The sequence below is a fragment of the Bombina bombina genome, chromosome 1, assembly GCF_027579735.1.
Source record: "Bombina bombina isolate aBomBom1 chromosome 1, aBomBom1.pri, whole genome shotgun sequence".
In the NCBI taxonomy this organism is placed as follows: Eukaryota; Metazoa; Chordata; class Amphibia; order Anura; family Bombinatoridae; genus Bombina; species Bombina bombina.
In genome coordinates, this window is record NC_069499.1 from 721322907 (window position 1) to 721347010 (window position 24104).

General features: G+C 40.4%; 1 protein-coding gene across 1 annotated transcript in view; it reads left to right on the forward strand.

Moving 5' to 3' along the window:
- The first annotated feature begins 464 nt into the window (after positions 1 to 464).
- Positions 465 to 24104, forward strand: part of HTATSF1 (HIV-1 Tat specific factor 1) — a 147029-nt gene continuing 123389 nt past the window's right edge. Inside the window, exon 1 of the mRNA XM_053699225.1 lies at positions 465 to 748. Coding sequence (XP_053555200.1) covers positions 581 to 748 — 168 coding nt within the window. The 5' untranslated portion in view covers positions 465 to 580. The remainder of the gene's footprint in view (positions 749 to 24104) is intronic.

Here is a 24104-nt window from a genome sequence, read left to right on the forward strand (position 1 = left end):
AATTAGATAATAAAAGTAAATAGGAGTGTTGTTTAAAATTGTATTATCTACTTGAATCCTGAAATAAAATTGTTGGGTTTAGTGTCCCTTTAAGGGTAAGAAAATGTAACAATGGTCTGGTCACTAAGGGGTTAATGTTCATTCACAGTGGTTACCTTATAAATCACAATCTGCATAAAACACTGTGAATGAACAACAAGAAGAACAAGAAAGCTACAAAATGTTTCGTTTTCATAATCATTGTCACAATCTATAGTTTGTTTGTTACATTAAAGTTGATTAAAAAAAAAAAAAAAAAGCTTTGAGTGGAGGTCACATGCTTCCTGTCTAGAGTGGAGCTCCACTCTGCAGTTGGACCCTTCTCAAATGCGAAGTTTAGCCGGATATTTGTTTGCGCATGAGCGGCATGAGTATCTGAGGTCAAACTGGTATTGCGCATGCGTTGTCCTTTCTACGCTTTCGCTTAGCGCTTGCGCAGTTTTTCCACCTGGGAAGTAATCCTCTCTCTTTTCTGATCAGTTTTGTTGTGGTACGGGTTTTTTTTCGCTGGAGGTGGCCTTCGGTTCAGTTAAAATCAGGGATGGCTCATGATCAGGATGATAACGCGGCCTTCTACGAGCAGCTGCGGTTACAGCAATTATACGGGGAGCGCGATAAGGATGATGGCCAAGATCCTTACATTTGCCGAGACCCTACTGATGGCACAGAGTACGAGTGGGACGTGGAGAAGAAAGCTTGGTTTCCAAAAGTGAGGAATAGTGTGGTACTTTACTGCCGTAGACATATGTGATATGTAATGAATGGCCCAAGCTACTTTGTCATTTTTTCAAGGAATGGTTTATTTATAGTCAGGGATTGGGTGGCAAAAAGGTATCATCCTTGTTTCCATATCGTTTGGCCGTAGTGAGGTAGCCATTATAATATAAAGGCCATGTTGCCTGTGTTCTGTGAAGGGAGCGAACTTTGTAAACGAGCGAACCCCGGCGACCAGTGGTGATACTGTACTTGGCTCTGCATCCTCTTTTATAGCCACACCCCCAATAAACCTCAGTTCTGACTCTACAGCTGCTCTTATTAGAATACCCCAATAACACCTCAGATCAAACCCATGACTCTGCAGCTGCTTATAGAACACCCCAATTACACTTCAGATCAAACACATGACTCTGCAGCTGCTTATAGAACACCCTAATTACACTCCAGATCAGACCTTGACTCTGCAGCTGCCCATAGCACACCCCAATTACACTTCAGATCAGACCCTGACTCTGCAGCTGCTCATAGAACACCCAAATAACACCTCAGATCAGACCCTGGATCAGAAGCTGTTCATAGCCATATCAGACCCTGAATCTGCCGTCACCCTAATAACACCTCAGATCAGACACCTGTTTTTGCAGTTGCTCATAGAAAACCCACAATAACACTTCGGATTAGCCTCTAACTTAGCCATTGTCAAGATAAGACATCTGATCATCCGTCATGACCATCAACCCTTCTGTCAGCAGCATGTCCTCATAAGGTTGAACCACATGACCCATCAGTCACATCAGACTAGAACCCCTGGCCTTGCAGGCACTCTGTCAGCCATAATACCACCTATTATACTCCAAGTCTGTCCCTTTACTCTGTAGCAGCTGTTCACTCTATTTTATTATGGCCCTGTTTCTCTACTGGTTACATAGTCTATGCTTGCAACACTTGCAGATCCTATATGTGTGGGGGAATGAGAGAAATTGGGCTCTTAGTCACACAATATGGCCATATTCTGCTTAGCCAGTCACCAACTTACAAGGTGTCCAATATAGACTGGTCCGAACACTACAGCCCTTTGCCTTTAAAGGACTGTAGTGTTAGGGCCAGTCTATATTGGGCACCTTGTAAGTGGTGCTGGCTAAACAAAATATGGCCATATTATGACTAAGATCCCAATTTTATTTAAAAATAATATTTGTCCCTTGCCTTGATGTTGTTTGCAGACAATTAATAATTATTGGGTCATATTGGCAGCACTCCCAAAGATGCGTATATAAACTTTTTGTAAGGTGTGCTAAACCAAATTTTGTATTTTTACAGAAATACAGTTGTCTTCCTTGCTTGTAGGGTATGATAGGTATTCCAAAGAAAGGTTCTCTTTTATGTACTTTTCAGAAACAAAATTCAAATGTGTATCCCTTATATATAGGATGATCAGATGTACTGTATATAAAACAGCAAGACTGATCTATACTAAAGATTTTGTGCTTAAAGGGACAGTAAACACCCTTGATATTTTAAAATAAAATGCTTAGTAATGCATTCTAAAACAACTTTGCAGTATACTTTCATTATGTATTTTGCAATCAAAATTGTATTATTTTTTTTTTATCTCAAAGCTGGAAATCGGGGGTCAAGTAGAGCAGGAACGGAGTTCCTGCACTATTTTTGCACTGGACAGAGAACAGAAATGCTTCAGTAAACACTGCTGCTGGTGGGAGGAGCTGGAGCTAGTCTGGTTAGAGGGATAGTAAAATTCTCTAGTAATGGGCAGTAACATTTCCTACAATACACTAAATGCAAGCCTGTCAGTGGTCCTGCTGTGTGATCACCCCGCACTGTGTGGAACACATGTTGCTTACATTTCTGTTTGGCTTGCTCTGGGGTTATTTTGCTCCCCTCAGCAGATATAGGACTATTGCACCTTAAGTGGGTGAGACTCTGTGACAGAGGAGTCGTCTTAGGCCTAAAAGCAACCACTCAAACCTTCATTGGATTTAATTTCCTTTCAGTAACCAAAGTGCATATATTGTATACATATAAATACAGTGTGTGTGTAAATAAAACAATATTGTTTTGGGGTGTGTCTTGTTTCCACACTTTTTTTAGTAGGACTTGACCCCTGCTGGAAATACACCCTGCTAACTTCTCAAGGCTAATTCTGCTACATACAGTATGTGGACACCTGACTATCGCACCTATATGAGTTGGTTGGACATCCCATTCTAAAACCTTGGGCATTAAAGGGACATGAAACCCACATTTTTTTTTTCATGATTTAGAAAGAGAATGCATTTTTAAACATCTTTCTAATTTACTTCTATTATCTAATTTGTTTTATTCTCTTGATATTATTTGCTGAAAAGCATATCTAGATATGCTCAGTAGCTGCTGATTGGTTGCTGCACATAGAAGCCTCATGTGATTGGCTCACCCATGTGCATTGCTTTTTCTTCAAATAAGGATATCTAAAAAAATGAAGCAAAATAAATAATAGAAGTAAATTGTAATGTTGTTTAAATTTGTATGTTCTATCTGAATCATGAAAGAATTTTTTTGGGTTTAGTGGCCCTTTAACCCCTTAATGACCGAGGAAGTGCAGGGTACGTCCTCAAAAAAAAGGCAGTTAACGCCTGAGGACGTACCCTGCACGTCCTCGGTGTGGAAAGCAGCTGGAAGCGATCCTGCTCGCTTCCAGCTGCTTTCCGGTTATTGCAGTGATGCCTCGATATGGAGGCATCCTGCAATAACCTTACATGGCCATCCGATGCAGAGAGAGCCACTCTGTGGCCCTCTCTGCACCGGACATCGATGGCCGGTATCGTTGGTGGGTGGGAGCAGACTTGGGAGGCGGGTGGGCGGCCATCGGTGTGTCCTGTGAGATCAAGGGGGCGGGATCGGAGGCGGGATGTTAGGGGGCGCACGCGCGTGCACGGAGGTTGGCGGGCGGGTGCGTGCACGGGGCGGGAGCGGGTGGGAACCACTACACTACGGAAAATAGTGTAAAGAAAAAAATGAATAAATTCCCAAATCTTGTTTGTGCAAAAGCACAAAAAGAGATCGCGGAGGGGTGGGGGGTTGGTTTTGTATGGGGGGAAGCTACACTACAGAAAATTTTAATAAAAATTTAAAAAAAAAACATGTTTTCTTCTAAAATGGGTACTGGCAGACAGCTGCCAGTACCCAAGATGGCACAGATTAAGTTAGAGTGGGAGGGTTATAGTGCTGTTTGGGGGGGATCAGTGAGGTTGGGGGCTAAGGGGGGATAGTACACAGCAGCATATGTAAATATGCTTTAAAAAAACACACAAAAAACAACAAATATAGCTTTTATTTTAGTACTGGCAGACTTTCTGCCAGTACTTAAGATGGCGGGGACAATTCTGGGGTGGGGGAGGGAAGAGAGCTGTTTGGGAGGGATCAGGGGGTCTGATGTTTCAGGTGGGAGGCTGAGCTCTACACTAAATGTGATATTAACCCTGCAAGCTCCCTACAAGCTACCTAATTAACCCCTTCACTGCTAGCCATAATACACGTGTGATGCGCAGCGGCATTTAGCGGCCTTCTAAATACCAAAAAGCAACGCCAAAGCCATATATGTCTGCTATTTCTGAACAAAGGGGATCCCAGAGAAGCATTTACAACCATTTGTGCCATAACTGCACAAGCTGTTTGTAAATGATTTCAGTGAGAAACCTAAAATTGTGAAAAATTTAACGTTTTTTTTTTTATTTGATCGCATTTGGCGGTGAAATGGTGGCATGAAATATACCAAAATGGGCCTAGATCAATACTTGGGGTTGTCTACTACACTACACTAAAGCTAAAATTACCCCAAAAAGCTCCCTACATGCTCCCTAATTAACCCCTTCACTGCTGGGCATAATACACGTGTGGTGCGCAGTGGCATTTAGTGGCCTTCTAATTACCAAAAAGCAACACCAAAGCCATATAAGTCTGCTATTTATGAACAAAGGGGATCCCAGAGAAGAATTTACAACCATTTGTGCCATAATTTCACAAGCTGTTTCAGTGAGAAACCTAAAGTTTGTGAAAAAAATTGTGAAAAAATGAACAATTTTTTTTATTTGATCGCATTTGGCGGTGAAATGGTGGCATGAAATATACCAAAATGGGCCTAGATCAATACTTTGGGTTGTCTACTAAAAAAAAAATATACATGTCAATGGATATTTAGAGATTCCTGAAAGATATCAGTGTTCTAATGTAACTAGCGCTAATTTTGAAAAAAAAAATAGTTTGGAAATAGCAAAGTGTTACTTGTATTTATTGCCCTATAACTTGCAAAAAAAGCAAAGAACATGGAAACATTGGGTATTTCTAAACTCAGGACAAAATTTAGAAACTATTTAGCATGGGTGTTTTTTTGTGGTTGTAGATGTGTAACAGATTTTGGGGGTCAAAGTTAGAAAAAGTGTGTTTTTTTTCAATTTTATAATTTTTTTATAGTAAATTATAAGATATGATGAAAATAATGGTATCTTTAGAAAGTCAATTTAATGGCGAGAAAAATGGTATATAATATGTGTCGGTACAGTAAATGAGTAAGAGGAAAATTACAGCTAAACACAAACACCGCAAAAATGTAAAAATAGCCTTGGTCCCAAACGGACAGAAAATGGAAAAGTGCTGTGGTCATTAAGGGGTTAAAGGGACATGAAACCCAAAAATGTTCTTTCACGATTCAGATAGAGAATACAATTTTAAACAACTTTCCAATTTACATCTATTGTCTAATTTGCTTTATATTCTTGGAATCCTTTGTTTAACCCCTTAGTGACCAGACCATTTTTACATTTTTCATATCTTATAATTTACTATAATTTTTAGAGCTGCAACAACTAATCGTCATAATCGATTATGAAAATAGTTGTCAACGAATCTCATAATCGATTAGTTGGTTTGCAATTAGTTGGTCTGTGCACAACACCAGCTGCTTCACTCTGATGAGCTCCTGCACATGGTATTGTGTTTTATGATTATACCCTTAGCCTAAAGGATGTCTACAGACGTTTACTTTTCACTTTTTCAGGATAGTATAAGTGTACAACTACTCTTCGCTTATGTGCAACCCAGATATAATAGTCCATTATTTGGATTGTTTATATTAAATCCGGTGATTTGGGACTATGCTTTGCATGATATATTGCTGAGCTTGCTATTTACACCTAGCTCCTAGATTGATGGGAGTTATTTTAATTGATGTGCACTATTATCTATTTGCACAATTATTAGCCGATTGCTTGCTATTGCTGTATAAATAAATGTGAAAGGCTTTGTCCTGTTATTGATGTATAGTCCTTAACGATTTTTTTTTTTTTTTTTTTAAATAAATTGTGATATGTACTAGATTTAACCTTTATAAGTATATATCTGTTATTTTTAGAGCGGACTTGATATTTTCACCTAACCTTTATAGCTGGTTATTTACCATTGCATATAGATATTCAAGATATTTATTATGTTAGAATGAAGTCCAGGCTTACTTTGAGAGGCCCCTTGCCAAGGTGGAAAACACTTTGCATTGGTGAAGAGCTAACACAGATAAATATCCCACTTTGGCGAAATTGGCAAAACCCTACTTATGTATGTATGTATATATATATATGTATGTATATATGTATATATGTATGTATATATGTATATATATATATATATATATATATATATATATATATATATTATTTTTTTTATATACATATTATTCTGCAGTGTTGGATCCCCCTCTACCTATTAGCCGCCATCTTGGGTACTGGCAGCTGTCTGCCAGTATCCAGTTTGCTAAAAAAAATGCCTCTTTTAATAAAAAAAAATATTATAAACATTTTTCCTTCTTAATATAAGGAGAGTCCACAGCTTCATTCCTTACTGTTGGGAAATACTGAACCTGGCCACCAGGAGGAGGCAAAGACACCCCAGCCAAAGGCTTTAATATCTCTCCCACTTCTCCCATCCCCCAATCATTTTTTGCCTTTTGTCACAGGAGGATGGCAGAAAAGTGTCAGAAGATTTTGGAGTTGTTCCTAAGGAGGGGTATCTGCCCTTCGATATGTGACTGGAGTTTTAAGTAGTCTTGTCAGCCTCTCAGTGAGGGCATTGACGAAAATTAGAGGCTGGAGGTGCAGGGAGAGTCTTTCTGCATACCTATCCAGACAACCTGCTAACAGCTCCTTACGCAATCAGTGTTGATGAGTTTCACTGCCTGCTTTTTCTTCACTCAAGTCCATGTCAGGAGCGATGCTACAAGACTGTCACACTTGAGAGGCTGTGTTTCTGTTCCACAGTATGGATTCTGGTAAGATCGTTTCAATTTTTACATATGTTGAAAAAGCTAGAAGACAGGGTCACAGTGTGGCTTCTTTTATCTTAATAGAATCATGGGTTAATATCTCCTGAGGGAGGTTATTTAACAGTGGGGATTAATCAAATGTGATGCTTTTGCTTTTAAGCTGCTTTATGTGTGAGATTTCATTGGGCTCATAGACTGTTTATGTGGTTGTTACACACAGGTTTTTACTTTCACTTTGAACGCTGCGCAGCTTGTAGATTGGCACGCTTTTTCTTATAGCAGGGGCGGTCCTGCCTTGCGCACCACGTGACCAGTAGTAGTCACACTTTAATTTCCTCTTTCCTGACCGAGCTAGCTGTCGGAGAAGACTTTTTTTTTTCTCTGTTTGCCTGAGTCTAGGAGGTGGTTAGTGCCCCAGCCGTTGGGAGTATAAAGGTGCCGTGTTTGTGAGAAATAAAAAGATTGTTTTTATTCTGTGTCCTACTTTCATTAGCGCAAGCTATGGAGGATTCTGATATTCTTGAGGTTACTCCCTTTATTCCAAATAGTTAATACCTGTTTATATTGTGAGGAGGCCTTGATATGCCCGCCCTCTAAACTTTGTTTCACATGATGCATTAACAAAGTTATTATGTCTAAGAAGGTTAACCCCTTTAGTACCACTGATCCGTCTACCTCTGAGGACTCGCCGTCCGTGAGGTACATACCCATCAGTCATCTCCCTCATCACATGCAGCTTCCCATAGCATGCCTGATCCATCTGGACGGAGCAGTTTACCTACCATAAGATTTTACTGTGCAGTTAAAAACGGCGGTGTCTGAGGCTCTTAGTGCTTTACCTCTCCCTGCCAAGCGCAAGCGAAAGGTTAAACATAACTCTCCTGTCCAGGGGTCATCAAGTGATTTATTGGATTTATCTGTTTTTCAATTATCCAAGGATGGATCACACTCTGAGTCTTCTGAGGGTGAACTTTCTGGATCGGAGTCTGCTACCTCGAGGCCACCTGCTGCAGAGGAACCAGCCTTTAGATTTAAGATTGAACACTTAAGTTTCCTTCTAAAGGAGGTTCTGTCTACATTGGAGGTTCCGGAGGCCAAGTTGCCTGATGAACCTTTGATCCATAAATCAGACAGAGTGTACGAAGACAGGGTAGTGCCGTTAACTTTTCCTGTACCTGTAAAAATGACTAATATTATTAAGAACGAGTGGGATAGAATTGGATCTTCCTTTTTCCCCTTCGTCTTCCTTTAAAAAATTATTCCTTGTCCCGGACACTCAATTGGAGTTGGGGGTTTCCGTCCCTAAGATGGATGGTGCTATCTTTACACTGGCTAAGCGTACTACTATCCCACTTGAGTATAGTTCGTCGTTCAAAGAGCTGATGGATAAGAAGATGGAAACTTTTCTCCGAAAAATGTTTCAGCATACGGGATGCTTGTTTCAACCGGCAGCAGCTGTTGCTGGAGTTGCGGCCTACTGGTGCGACTCCTTATCGGAAGGTCCCCTCAACGTTATCCAAGAAAGAATTAAGGCCTTAAGAATTGCTAATTGTTTTATCTGTAATGCAGATATGCAGATCATTCGCCTAAATGCTAAGATTTCTGGTTTTTCAGTGCAGACCCAATTGGGCGCTCTGGCTGAAATCCTGGTCTGCGGATATGACTTCTAAGTCTAGACTCCTTTCCCTTCCTTTTAAGGGATTTTTTTTATTATTTAGTCCATGCCTGGACTCCATTATCTTCAACGGTTGCAGGGTTAAGAGTGCCTTCCTACCGCAGGATAAAAAGTACAAGTCTAAGGGACAAGGCTCTAATTTTCGTTCCTTTTGTTCTGAAAAATCCCAACAACAGTCCTCCTAGCCCGAGCAAGCCAAGAGTACTTGGAAGCCCGCTCAATCCTGGAATAAATCCAAGCAGAGCAAGAAGCCTGCAGAGAGCAAGTTGGCATGAAGGGGTAGCCCCCGATCCGTCGCTGTATAGTGTAGGGGGTAGAGACTGTCGCTGTGTTCAGGAACATGCAGGATCCATGGGTCCTGGAGGTCATATCTCAGGGATACAAGATAGGTTTCAAATCTCATCCACCCAAGGGCAGATTTCTCCTTTCAAGCCTGTCTTCAAAGCCAGAAAAGAGGGAAGCCTTTCTGGGGTGAGTACGGGATCTGTCCTCCCTAGGGGTCATTGTCCCGGTTCCTATCGAAGAAAGAGTTTTGGGATACTATTCAAACCTGTTTGTGGTCCCAAAGAAGGAGGGAACTTTCGCCCGATTCTGGACCTGAAATGCTTAAACAAGTTTCTAAATGTCCCCTCGTTCAAGATAGACAATAAGGTCCATCCTTCCTCTAGTTCAGGAAGGACAGTTCATGACCACTATAAATCTGAAGGACGCTTACCTTCATGTGCCAATCCACAAGGATCACTTCCAGTTCCTAAGGTTTGCGTTCCTGGACCAACACTTCCAGTTTATTGCACTTCTGTTTTTTGCTCTAGCTACTGCTCCAAGAATCTTTACGAAGGTTCTAGGGGCTCTTCTGGCTGTTGCCAGAACCCAAGGTATAGCAGTAGCTCCCTACTTGGACGATATTCTGGTATAAGCGCCATCTTTTCGTCTGGCGAAGAACCATTCAATATATCTTCTCTTTAAACTTAGAAAATAATTCGCTGATTCCAAGCATCAGGGTAGAATTCCTGGGTACTATAATAGACTCCATATCTATGAGGATATTTCTAACAGACCAGAAGCGTTGCAAGCTAGCTTTGGCATGTCTTGCCCTCCCGACCTCCTTAAGGCCATCTGTGGCTCAGTGTATGGAGGTAATTGGTCTCATGGTGTCCAGCATGGACATAATTCCCTTTGCCAGGTTCCGTCTCAGACCGTTACAACTGTGCATGCTGAGGCAGTGGAACAGCGATCATTCGGATCTGTCTCAACAGATTTCCCTGGACAACTTGTCGAGAGAATCACTCTCTTGGTGGCTCTGTCCAGATCATCTGTCCCGAGGGACATCCTTTCTAAGACCATCCTGGGAAATTGTGACTACAGAAGTGAGTCTATCAGGATGGGGAGCTGTTTGGGGTGCCAGGATGCCACAGGGGAACGCCCCCGATCAACATTCTGGAACTTTGAGCAATCTTCAATGCTCCTGAAGGCTTGGCATCTTCTGGTTTCGTCCCGGTTTATCAGATTTCAATCAGACAATATAACCTCGTGGCTTACATCAACTATCAGGGGGGAACGAGAAGCCTCCTAGTAATGAGGGAAGTATCTCGGATTCTGGAGTGGGCGGAAGCCCACAGCTGTTCGGTGTCAGCGATCCACATTCCGGGTGTGGACAACTGGGAAGCGGACTTTCTCAGCAGACAATCCTTTTATCCTGGGGAATGGTCTCTCCATCCCAAAGTGTTTGCGGAGATATGCTACAGGTGGGGGACGCCGGAGATAGACCTCATGGTGTCTTGTCTCAATACTTAGCTACCCAGATATGGGTCGAGGTCCAGGGATCCTCAGGCGGAGCTAAGATGCATTAGCAGTGCCTTGGAGGTTCAATCTTATCTACCTTTTTCCGCCGTCACCGCTCCTTCCTCGTTTAGTGGTCTGCATCAAGCAGGAACAGTCATCAGTGATACTGATTGCTCAATCGTTGACGTGAAGGACGTGGTTTGTGGATCTGGTGGGGATGTCTTCTCCAAGTTCTATCCCACTCGTTCTTAATAATATTAGTCATTTTTACAGGGATCTGCTGGAACAAGGTCCCTTTGTTCATCAAAATCTAGATTCTCTGAGGCTGACTGCGTGGAGATTGAATGCTTAGTCCTAGCCAAGAGAGGTTTTTCTGAGAGAGTTATTCATACTCTCATTCAAGCTCGTAAGCCGGTTTTTCATTGCATCTATCATAAGGTGTGGAGAACCTATTTATTCTGGTGTGAAGAGAGTGGATTCCCTTGGCATAAAGTTAAGGTTGCAAGGATCCTATCGTTTCTCCAGTATGGACTGGAGAAGGCTCTTTCTGCCAGTTCCCTGAGGGGGCAGATTTCGGCCCTGTCTGTTTTACTGCACAAAAGACTCTCGGAGCTTCCAGATGTACAGTCTTTTGTTAAGGCTCTAATTTGGATCAGGCCCGTGTTCAGATCTAAGGCTCCTCCCTGGAGTCTGAAGGTTTGCAGAGGGCTCCGTTTGAGCGAATGCATGAAATTGACATTAAGTTGTTATCCTGGAAGGTTCTTTTTCTACTGGCTATTGCTTCTGCGCGCAGAGTATCTGAGATTGCCGCCTTGCAATGTGAGCCTCCTTATCTGGTGTTCCATTTTGATAAGGCTGTCCTACGTACTAAATTAGAGTTTCTCCCTAAGGTCGTGTCCCCCAAGGCAGAACATGCTGTGATCTGAGATGCCATCGCAGAAAATGCAGCATGTCTGCAGAAAGAATGAGACACATGAGTGAACAGTTAGCACTTTCGCTTTGCAGCGCTGCTCCAAAACAGGCTGTTCTATTTAAACAGCACTTTGCTCTGGCTACATTGTGTACAATTTTCTTAACACAGTGCAGCCACAGTGAAGCACCGTTTAAAGAGAACAGTCAAATACAGGGTAGCACTGCAAAGCAGCAGTGCATTGATTGAAGACTGCCTCTTTAACTGCTGCAATATAATATATAAAGCTTGCCTTATTCTCCAGTTAATCAGTATATTGCAATTGAACTGGTACTTTAGTATAACTGCCTAACTTAAAATTGTACTTAATTTCAAAATAACTTGCAGAAGATTTTTGACTAAAAAAATGTCATTGCAGAAAGTGAAAAAAAAGTTCTGCTTCTGGGGTTGTGTCAGGCCGCAACATCAATCAAGAGGTTGCAGTTCCTTCCTGGTGTCTTAATCCTTCTTCTTTGAAGGAACGTTTGCTTCATAATTTGGACATGGTTCAAGCCTTGAAGTTCTATCTTCAGGCTACTAAAGATTTTATACAAACTCCTTCCTTCTATTCTGGGAAGCGTAAGGGGCAGAGGGTCTCTGTGACTTCCTTGTCCTTTTGGTTAAGGAGTGTTATTCGATTAGCTTATGAGACAGCGGGACATAAGCCTCCTCAGGGAATTACGGCTCATTCTACTAGAGCTATGGCTGCCTCTCGGGCCTTTAAAAACGAGGCCTCTGTGGATCACATTTGTAAAGGGTCTACCTGGTCCTCCTTATACACTTTTTCAAAATTTTACAAGTTTGATGTTTTTGCTTCTGCTAAAGCAGCCTTCAGGAAAAAGTGTTTTGCAGGCTGTGGTGCCCTCAGATTAGGGTCCGCCTCTCTTTTTGTCCCTCCCGTTTCTCATTCAGTGTCATCTAGAGCTTGGGTATAAGTTTCCCAACAGTAAGGAATGAAGCCGTGGACTCTCCTTATATTAAGAAGAAAAACATAAAAATATGATTACCAGATAATTTAATTTCCCTTTTTGTCCAATGGACGGCCCACTAAATTGTATTTTCTTCTGGCACCTTTTTAAACCCTGATATTTCTCCTTCTGTTCCTTGTTCCATCGGCAGATTGACTGGGGGATGGGGGGGGAGTGGGAGAAGTATTTAAGCCTTTGGCTGGGGTGTCTTTGCCTCCTCCTGGTGGCCAAGTTCAGTATTTCCCAACAGTAAGGAATGAAGCCTTGGACTCTCCTTATACAGAAGGAAATTAAATGATCTGGTAAGCATAATTTGTTTTTAGTTTTTATTCCCCTCTCCCTCCTTCCCATACATAACATTAGCAGTGCACTTAATGTAGTGCGCACTCGATCACAATCACTTCCAGCGCTTGAAAACCCTGAGGACGTCCTTGGTTGTTAAGGGAGTAATGGATCACTTTTTCTTTCATGGTTCAGGCAGAACATGCAATTTTAAGCAACTTTCTAATTTACTCCTATTATCATTTTTTTCTCGTTCTCTTGCTATCTTTATTTAAAAAGCAAGAATGTGATTTATAGGAGCCGGACCATTTTTGGTTGAGAACCTGGGTTATGCTTGCTTATTGGTGGTTAAATATCAGCCACCAATAAGCAAGCGATATCCGTGGTGCTGAACCTAAAATGGGCTGGCTGCTAAGATGCTTTTTAAATAAAGCTAGCAAGAGAACGAAGAAAAATTGATAATAGGAGTAAATTAGAAAGTTGCCTAAAATGTCATGCTCTATCTGAATCATGAAAGAAAACATGTGGGTTTAGTATCCCTTTAAGAAATTGCCATGTACATTGGTCAGCCAATAACATGAGGCATATATGTGCATCCACCAATCAGCAGCTATTGGGCCTACCTAAGTATGCTTTTCAACAAAGGATATAATGAAAACAAAACAAATTTGATAATATAAGTGAATTGTAAAGTTGTTTACAATTGCATGCTCTATCTAGATCACTGGTTTTCAAACCTGTTCTTAGGCCTCCCTAATAGGCCACATTCTCAGCTGATTAGTAAACGTGGCTATTTTACCTGCTCTCACCCAAGGTAATTCTGAAAACCTGGACTGTTGGGGAGGCCTGAGGACAGGTTTGAAAACCAGTGATCTAGATCATGAAAGGGAAAAAAATGAGTTTCATATCCCTTTAATATGGAAGTCTACATGTTTGTTAACCCCTTAATGACCACAGCACTTTTCCATTTTCTGTCCGTTTGGGACCAAGGCTATTTTTACATTTCTGCGGTGTTTGTGTTTAGCTGTAATTTTCCTCTTACTCATTTACTGTACCCACACATATTATATACCGTTTTTCTCGCCATTAAATTGACTTTCTAAAGATACCATTATTTTCATCATATCTTATAATGTACTATAAAAAAAATTATAAAATATGAGGAAAAAATGGAAAAAAACACACTTTTTCTAACTATGACCCCCAAAATCTGTTACACATCTACAACCACCAAAAAACACCTGTGCTAAATAGTTTCTAAATTTTGTCCTGAGTTTAGAAATACCCAATGTTTACATGTTCTTTGCTTTTTTTGTAAGTTATAGGGCCATAAATACAAGTAGCACTTTGCTATTTCCAAACCATTATTTTTCAAAATTAGCGCTAGTTACATTAGAACACCAATATCTTTCAGGAATCTCTGAATATCCATTGACATGTATATATTTTTTTTTTAGTAGACATCCCAAAGTATTCATCTAGGCCCATTTTGGTATATTTCATGCCACCATTTCACCGCCAAATGCGATTAAATACAAAAAATCGTTCACTTTTTTACTAATTTTTTCACAAACTTTTGGTTTCTCACTGAAGTTATTTACAAACAGCTTGTGCAATTATGGCTTAAATGGTTGTAAATTCTTCTCTGGGATCCCCTTTGTTCAGAAATAGCAGACATATATGGCTTTGGCGTTGCTTTTTAGTAATTAGAAGGCTGCTAAATGCCACTGCGCACTACACGTGTATTATGCCCAGCAGTGAAGGGGTTAATTATGGAGCATGTAGGGAGCTTTTAGGAATAATTTTAGCTTTAGTGTAGTGTAGTAGACAACCCCAAGTATTGATCTAGGCCAATTTTGGTATATTTCACGCCACCATTTCACTGCCAAATGCGATCAAATTAAAAAAACGTTAAATTTTACACAATTTTAGGTTTCTCACTGAAATCATTTACAAACAGCTTGTGCAATTATGGCACAAATGGTTGTAAATGCTTCTCTGGGATCCCCTTTGTTCATAAATAGCAGACATATATGGCTTTGGCGTTGCTTTTTGGTAATTAGAAGGCCGCCAAATGCCGCTGCATTTCACACGTGTATTATGGCTAGCAGTGAAGGGGTTAATTATGTAGCTTCTAGGGAGCTTGCAGGGTTAATTTTAGCTTTAGTGTAGAGCTCAGCCTCCCACCTGAAACATGAGACCCCCTGATCCCTCCCAAACAGCTCTCTTCCCTCCCCCACCCCACAATTGTCCCCGCCATCTTAAGTACTGGCAGAAACTCTGCCAGTACTAAAATAAAAGCTATATTTGGGCTTTTCTTGTGTGTTTTTTTTTTTTTAGCATATTTACATATGCTGCTGTGTAGGATCCCCCCTTAGCTCCCAGCCTCACTGATCCCCCACCAAACAGCTCTCTAACCCTCCCCCTCTGCCTTAATGGGCGCCATCTTGGGTACTGGCAGCTGTCTGCCAGTACCCAGTTCAGTAAAAAAATGTGCCTTTTTTTAAAAAAAAAAATGCCCTTTTCTGTAGTGTAGCTTCCCCCCCCCACCCCTTCCAGATCCCTTAGCTGTTTATTTACAGCTTATAAAACTTTTTATTTTTTACTTTTTTTACAATTATTTTTCTGTAGTGTAGCGGTTCCCTCCCGCTCCCGCCCCGTGCACGCGCCCGCCCGCCGCCCCCCGTGCACGCGCGCGCTCCCATGCGCGATCCCGCCCCCCTCCACTCCAATCGGCGCATCGATGGCCGCCCACCCGCCTTCCAGACTTGCTCCCACCCACCAACGATACCGGCCACCGATGTCCGGTGCAGAGAGGGCCACAGAGTGGCTCTCTGCATCGGATGGCCAAGGGGGGTTATTGCAGGATGCCTCGATATCGAGGCATCACTGCAATAACCGGAAAGCAGCTGGAAGCGAGCAGGATCGCTTCCAGCTGCTTTCCAGACCAAGGACGTACGCCACATGTCCTCGGTCATTAACTGTATTTTTTTTGAGGACGTGTGGCGTACGTTTTGTCATTAAGGGGTTAAAGAGATTAAATGAAGGAAAAAACCTGCAGCATTAAAATAGAGTGATCTATGAAGGGAAACAAAAAAGATTTTCTTCTGTTATCAAATTTGCTTGGCTTCCGGTGGAAGTGCAGCTCTCACTGCACGCTGCTCCAACTCCAGCGTTCACTGAGGGCCTAAGGAAGAACTTTGCCCCTGAATGAGACCGCCTTTTGCCTGCAACCCAGCAGCCCTGTAGGCACTTTTCTGTGGAGACTGCCACAGACCTCAGCCGAAGCCCAAAGCGGAAACGCTACTGCCCGTGTATGGTAACAGATCTGGGGACTGCCTTTCCAGAGAGAGCTACGCTAGCCTGCTAGATAGCCAGGGGTGCTTCTGCGATACCTCCCCTCACCCGCACTTGCCTCCTGGGGATCGCGGCGATACTGGAAGGAAAAGGAGACCTGTCCCTCCTGGTAGGGCGTGACAGGCCGGTGATACCGGGACTGGAGAGGTGGCTGGCAGTTTGGTGAGGCCCGGTCGCGGTGGCATCCGCGGGTGCCACTTCTCCCACGCTAGTTGGCTTCCGGGGTCATACTGGAGCTGCAGTAATGCTATCTTCCGTGTGACATACCGTTCCAAAGGCTTCAAGGATCCAGAGGCCCAAAACAAATGAAAGGGAATTGCTGTAGCAGATACCACATTGGAACTGGGTTGAGGTATCATATGAAAATTTCTACTGCACCCGGCACAGGCGACCCTCCCACTACACTGGTATGCTTTAATTTTATGTGTTGGGACTATATCATTTGGAGATAACTGAGAGACAGCCCCTTGGTTTTCTTATTTAGTCTGCCCATGGTTTGTACTCCTTTTAAGGATAAGGGAAAATAAAGGAATTTAAAGAGAAAGAGATAAAAGGAAAAGAAAGGTACTAGATACCTTGTCTGTAATATAGAAAGCAACTCTGTTAAAGGGATTTTCTATTTTCCTTTTTTGGTGTCCCTTCCCCAGAAAGGGAAAAGGAAAAGAGGAAAAAGCTAAGACTCTATCATTTAAAGAGACAATTGGAACATACACTCTCTGGAACTTATACTATTCTGCCCTTGTACTGACTGTGAAAGATCTTCTGGATATTAAGGGAAGTTGGGGATTGGAATATACAACTGGACTATAGTCTGGTCTAGTAGCAGGACTTCCCATAATATTATTCTATTTTACTTATATCCATAAGGTTCTGATCCCACTAAAAAAAGGGACAAAAAGTTAACTGGCTGATAAGCCAATATGCATCCTTATATAATGCTATGCCTATGGTCCTTCTGTTAACTTCTGTAATATTTAGATTTATGTTCACTATCATAAGCTGACTAACCCCATTAGTATCCTTTGCTGTGCAGGCCTCTTCAACACTACCTAGGTCTGATTCAGACATGTCACTAATTCTTTTAACATAAATTTCCCAAGGCACTAATTTGGGGATTTATCCTAAAAGCACTCTAGACAGCTATAGTCTTTATTTGAACACTTAAATAGTGTGATCACACTTTCACTATAGGATATACCTGCACCCCACATTGAGTATTTTAGTTTGTTCACAAGTTAATAGAAGTGATCGATACGGATCACAACACACATTCATTTTTATGCTAATTTTTCTCCTATTTTATTTTTTTCTTGCACATTTTCTGATTTCTTTGTGTCATGGAAAATATTTCACACAACACCCTTCTAAAATGCCTGCCAAATCCAAGGAAAAACAAAACAATAAGGGGGCTGATATAAGTTCTGACTCCTGTGAAACATTGTCTATATCAAACAACCAGACATTATTGGTACAGATTAGAAATCTTTTTTTCACTGCAGTTTGATATAATTAAAAAGGAGTTAAGTGGTATATCTAGTGAACTTAACATTCTTAATCAGGGAGTTAAGCAATTCGCCACTAGGATGGCGGAAGCAGAGGATAGGATATCTACCTTAGAGGATATGGTTAATCAACAAGAAAATATGCTATCAAAACAACAGTCCATAATCCAAAGTATGGAAGCCTGTCTGGAGGATCAAGAGGATCGCTCCAGACACAACAATATTAGAATCCTAGGTATTCCCAAATCTGCAGATTATGATAATTTGATTGAATTTACTTCCCTAACGTTGCCCCAGGCTTTAGGGTTTCCCCCGCAAGCCTTACCTTTATCTATTGAAAGGGCACATAGGTTAGGACCAAAAAAAATTCCGAAAGTGGCACAGTTAGAAATACGACATGTATATTTAAATTACTCAAGTTTCAGAATAAAGTGGAAATGCTGAGACTATACAGGAAATTTGATATTTTTACCATTAATGATAAAAGAGTTATGTTATTTCAAGATTTTTCCAACGAGGCAGTTCAAAAAAGAAAAGCTATATCGCCCATATGTACGATTATGATAAATAAGGGTATTAAAGCACGTATGATGTACCCCGCTAAGATCATAGTGGATGACAATGGTAATAAGCTTATGTTCACTGAGCCCTCTAAAGCAAGAGAATATAGCGATTCTAGATGTTAACCAAGGGAGATAGCAACTCTCATACTACAGTGTATAATTACATAGATACTGGAATGTTTGTGATATGTGTGAATGAGTACATTTATATTTTAACCCTTTTTTTTTTTTTTTTCCCCTCCGACCTCTCTTGGTTCCACTTCAACCGCACGTCTCTGGTAGGAATATAAATAAGTTGGAACAAATTGTTCACTGATAGCGACTTTTTATGTTGTGATGGATGCCCATCTAGATTCTCTCCATATATAATGATGTATGTATGGTTTCATGTGTAGAATGGGGGTAATGGCAGCATTTTTTTTACTTTGTGATAGATTGGATATTTAGAAATAGGATTATACAATTGATTTAAAAGGAAGAATAGAGATACTTTAGTCTGTAATTGGTTTAAGATCTTTTTTAAAACTTTGTATCATGTTTTAATACGTTTGATTCAATAGGAAATTTCACGATCTTATCTTGGAACGTGGGGGGCATTACTAACCCAATGAAGCGTAAGTTGATAATTAAAAAATTAGGTTTGCAGGAACCTAGTGTAGCATTTATACAGGAAACCTATTTAAAGGATATTGAAATCCCCAAATTGAGATCTAGATGGATAGGCGAAGTAATCGCCACACCATGCAGTGGTAGGAGATTGGGGGTCGCAATTCTTCTAAATAAAAATCTACCATATCAAATAATACAGGCTGAAGTAGATCAGGAGGCAAGGTATATCATATTACAAGTACTAATAAAGGGGATAAAATTTGTCTTTTGTAATATATATGCGCCAAATGTTTTTTCCAAAGCTTTTTGGGAAAAGCTGAAGAGTAAATTGTTACCCTTCGTATCAGACAATTTAGTGATAGGTGGTGATTTTAATCTCTCGTTTTTTCCGGAGTTAGACAGATTCTCAAAAAAAAACCTTGCTGTATATAATAAACAAGCTAAATATATGAAAAAAATGTATCAGCTAAAACTAACTGATGTGTGGAGACTTCAGAATCCAGACCAGTGTATATTTACTTACGAATCTAAAAAACACAGGACATTTTCAAGAATAGATTTTTTATTAGTTGCAGAATCTCTCTCCTTGCAGAAAATTGAGGCCACAATAGGCGACATAGCGATATCCGACCATGCAATTGTCTCACTGTCATTTCAATCTTTAGCGAATCAGGCAAGTAGAAATTTTACCATTGTATTCCCGCAGTATATGTATAAGAACATTAGATTCACTTTATGGCTAAAACAGAAATGGAAAGATTATTGCACTTTTAATATATCACATTTTCAGAAAATTTAAACTTTCTGGGAAGCTTCCAAGGCATATTTAAGGGGAGAAATAAAGGCTTACATGTGTAAAAAAAAAAAAAAAAAAAAAAAGCGCAAAGATAATGTGAGAGAAATCCAGTTGGCTAAACAGGTTAAGAATAGCTATAAGAAATATGTTGGGGATGCAACTCGTATTCACTGGGAGAGGTATTCCAGCGCTAGACAGGAAAGGGACGTTTTCTTTAACCCCTTAATGACCGCAGCACTTTTCCATTTTCTGTCCGTTTGGGACCAAGGCTATTTTTACATTTTTGCGGTGTTTGTGTTTAGTTGTAATTTTCCTCTTACTCATTTACTGTACCCACACATATTATATACCGTTTTTCTCACCATTAAATGGACTTTCTAAAGATACCATTATTTTCATCATATCTTATAATTTACTATAAAAAACATTATAAAATATGAGGAAAAAATGGAAAAAAACACACTTTTTCTAACTTTGACCCCCAAAATCTGTTACACATCTACAACCACCAAAAAACACCCATGCTAAATAGTTTCTAAATTTTGTCCTGAGTTTAGACATACCCAATGTTTACATGTTCTTTGCTTTTTTTGCAAGTTATAGGGCCATAAATACAAGTAGCACTTTGCTATTTCAAAACCACTTTTTTTCAAAATTAGCGCTAGTTACATTGGAACACTAATACCTTTCAGGAATCCCTGAATATCCATTGACATGTATATATTTTTTTTGAAGACATCCCAAAGTATTGATCTAGGCCCATTTTGGTATATTTCATGCCACCATTTCACCGCCAAATCCGATCAAATAAAAAAAATTGTTAACTTTTTCACAAATTTTTTCACAAACTTTAGGTTTCTCACTGAAATTATTTACAAACAACTTATGCAATTATAGCATAAATGGTTGTAAATGCTTCTCTGGGATCCCCTTTGTTCAGAAATAGCAGACATATATGGCTTTGGCTTTGCTTTTTGGTAATTAGAAGGCTGCTAAATGCCCCTGTGCACAATACGTGTATTATGCCCAGCAGTGAAGGTTTTAATTAGGGAGCATGTAGGGAGCTTCTAGGGTTAATTTTAGCTTTAGTGTAGTGTAGTAGACAACCCCAAGTATTGATCTAGGCCCATTTTGGTATATTTCATGCCACCATTTCACCGCCAAATGCGATCAAATAAAAAAAAACGTTAATTTTTTCACAATTTTAGGTTTCTCACTGAAATTATTTACAAACAGCTTGTGCAATTATGGCACAAATGGTTGTAAATGCTTCTCTGGGATGTCCTTTGTTCAGAAATAGCAGACATATATGACTTTGGCGTTGCTTTTTGGTAATTAGAAAGTCGCTAAATGCTGCTGCGCATCACACGTGTATTATGGCTAGCAGTGAAGGGGTTAATTAGGTAGTTTGTAGGGAGCTTGCAGGGTTAATTTTAGCTTTAGTGTAGATATCAGCCTCCCACCTGACACATCCCACCCCCTGATCCCTCCCAAACAGCTCCCTTCCCTCCCCCACCCCACAATTGTCCCCGCCATCTTAAGTACTGGCAGAAAGTCTGCCAGTACTAAAATAAGTTGTTTTTTTTTAAAAGAAAAATAAAAAAAAGCATATTTACATATGCTGTGTTTATGATCCCCCCTTAGCCCCCAACCTCCCTGATCCCCCCCCAAAACAGCTCTCTAAGCCTCCCCCTCTGCCTTATTGGGGGCCATCTTGGGTACTGGCAGCTGTCTGCCAGTACCCAGTTTGCACACAAACAAATGTTTATTTTTTTATTTTTTTCTGTAGTGTAGCTTCCCCCCCCCCACCACCTAAATGACACCTAAGTTTTTTTTTTTACATTCTAGGTCCCACTTTTATTTTGTTTTGGGACACATTTTTCTGTAGTGTAGCGGTTCCCACCCACTCCCTCCCCGTGCGCGCGCCCGCCCCCTTGTGCACGTCAATGGCCGCCACCAACCCACCTCCCACACCGGCTCCCACCCACCAACGATTCCGGCCATCGATGTCCGGTGCAGAGAGGGCCACAGAGTGGCTCTCTCTGCATCGGATGGCCGTAGAAGGTTATTGCAGGATGCCTCCATATCGAGGCATCACTGCAATAACCGGAAAGCAGCTGGAAGCGAGCAGGATCGCTTCCAGCTGCTTTCCACACCGAGGACGTGCAGGGTACGTCCTCGGGCGTTAACTGCCTTTTTTCTGAGGACGTACCCTGCACGTCCTCGCTCATTAAGGGGTTAAACAAAAATCTTTGGGAGAAGAGATAAAATTAAATCTTTGTTTCAAGGGACATTACGGTTATTCAGCCAAATTTCTTGCCAAATTAGTCAAGGGTAGAAAGAAAAATTTTTACATATTAGCAATCAGAGATCAAGACAAAAGATATACGGGAGTGTCAGATATTAGTAAAACATTATATTTGTATTATCAAAAACTATACACAAAGAGTACCAATCACGCACAGAACCAAGAAAAATTCTGGTCACAAATAAAAATTCCTAGAGTCTCACAGGACCTCTTGGAGAGACTTAATGCCCCTATTTCGGTGAAGGAGATAGGGGAAGCGATTGAAAAAGTTAAGTTAAATAAAGCTGCTGGGACGGATTGCTTGCCTGTAGAGTATTATAAAATACTTGCAGAAGAAATTAAACCTACCTTAGAAAAATTGTTTAATAGTTATTATAGGAATAGTAATTTACCCTCAGAATACTTTGTGGCTGCTAACATTTGATCCTTAAAAGGATAAAGATGCAGAGGATCCAGGGTCATATAGACCAATTTCCGTACTTAACGTGGACTATAAAATATTATCTTCTATCTTAGCATCTAGATTAATGTTGTGTCTTGACGAAGTTATACACCCAGATCAAACAGGGTTTATGGCTTCAAGAAATGCTTCTAAAAATATGCGGAAAGTGATAACCCTACTAGACTACATATGGAATATACGTCAAAATCCAGGTAGACACTTTAAACATGATCGCGCACTTTTAACCCTTGACGCTGTTAAAGCATTTGATTCCATAGAATGGGAATATTTATTTCAGACTCTTGAAAAGTTTGGGTTTAAAGATCATTTTGTTCAGTTTGTCCTTAACATCTACCAGTGTCCAATATCCTATTTGTTAATCAATAATAATTTAACCCCAGGGATAAGATTTAAAAAAGGTACAAGACAAGGATGCCCCCTGTCCCCCCTTCTTTTTAATTTAGCATTAGAACCTCTTGCTATAAGGCTAAGGAATATTTTAGAAGGGATTTCCATCGGTAAGACTGTCCTTAAAACTTTATTATATGCAGAGGATATACTAATCTTCTTGTACAATACATCCAGGGCTATTCCTATCGTGATAGATTGTTTTAATTTTTTTAGTTCATTCTCTGGCTACAAAGTGAACTATAATAAAAGTGAGATGATGTGGATAAACAAAACAAGCCATGCTGCAGCCAATTTGGAATTTAAAGAGGTAGATTCTCTTAGATATCTGGGAATATATCTTCATAGAAATCCTGCAAGATGGTATGGGCTTAATTTTCATCCGTTATTTCAGAAAATATAGGCTGATTTGAAACTCTGGGCTGCTTTTCTGTTATCAATGACTGCTAGAGTGAATCTTATCAAGACAATAATCTTTCCTCGGCTCCTTTTTCCATTACAGAATCTACCGCTGATTTTAAACAAACTGGATATACGGAAATTAAACTCTAGTTTCTCACAATTTATCTGGCATAATAAGAAAAAATCACGAATTGCATTAGAAAAACTGATGCAACCTGGTGAAGCTGCCGGGCTAGCTCTACCCAACATAGGGTTTTATAATTCTGCAGCTTTGGGTAAAATTGCGCTTGACTGGCTCATAGAAACAAGTTGGTTCTCAACTATAGAAATGGAGAATACTTTAGTCTCTCCCTTTTTACTCAAAGCCCTATTGCATACTCAATCTAAAGAAATACCTTATAATATAAAGAGTTTAATATCGGTTAATAATGTAGTTCTCGTCTGGCAAAAACTATGTACCCTTTTGGGTTTAGATTATTCCTTTTCGGAGTGCTTGACTTTAATAGGCAACCCTGAATTCCCCCTGGAGAACAATCAGCTGGTATTCAGAGAATGGTATAATAAAGACCTTAAGCTAGTGTCTCAATTCTTTACGGAGGAGCAACAAATAATCTCTTATGATAATTTAAAATCCCAATTTGATCTATCAAGTAATAACCTATATCCCTATTTGCAAGTGCACCATTTTATAACATCTAGGGGATGGAATGGCAGTGAGACGGTCGCATGGTCGGAGTTAAAAACCATTATGGTCATTTCTTGTGTCAAGGCTCCCTCAATCTCGCTATTATATAGCATCATGCTCGCTAAACAAAGTGATTCCTTAATGGAAAAACTGAGTGCAAAATCGAGATCTATGATCCCCAATATAGATCATGATATATTAAAAGACAGCTGTAAAACATTAAATAAATGTCGTATTCCAATCAGCTGGAAAGAAGGCCATATGAAATTGATCAATAATTATTATTGTACACCCTTGAAAATGGCTAAAA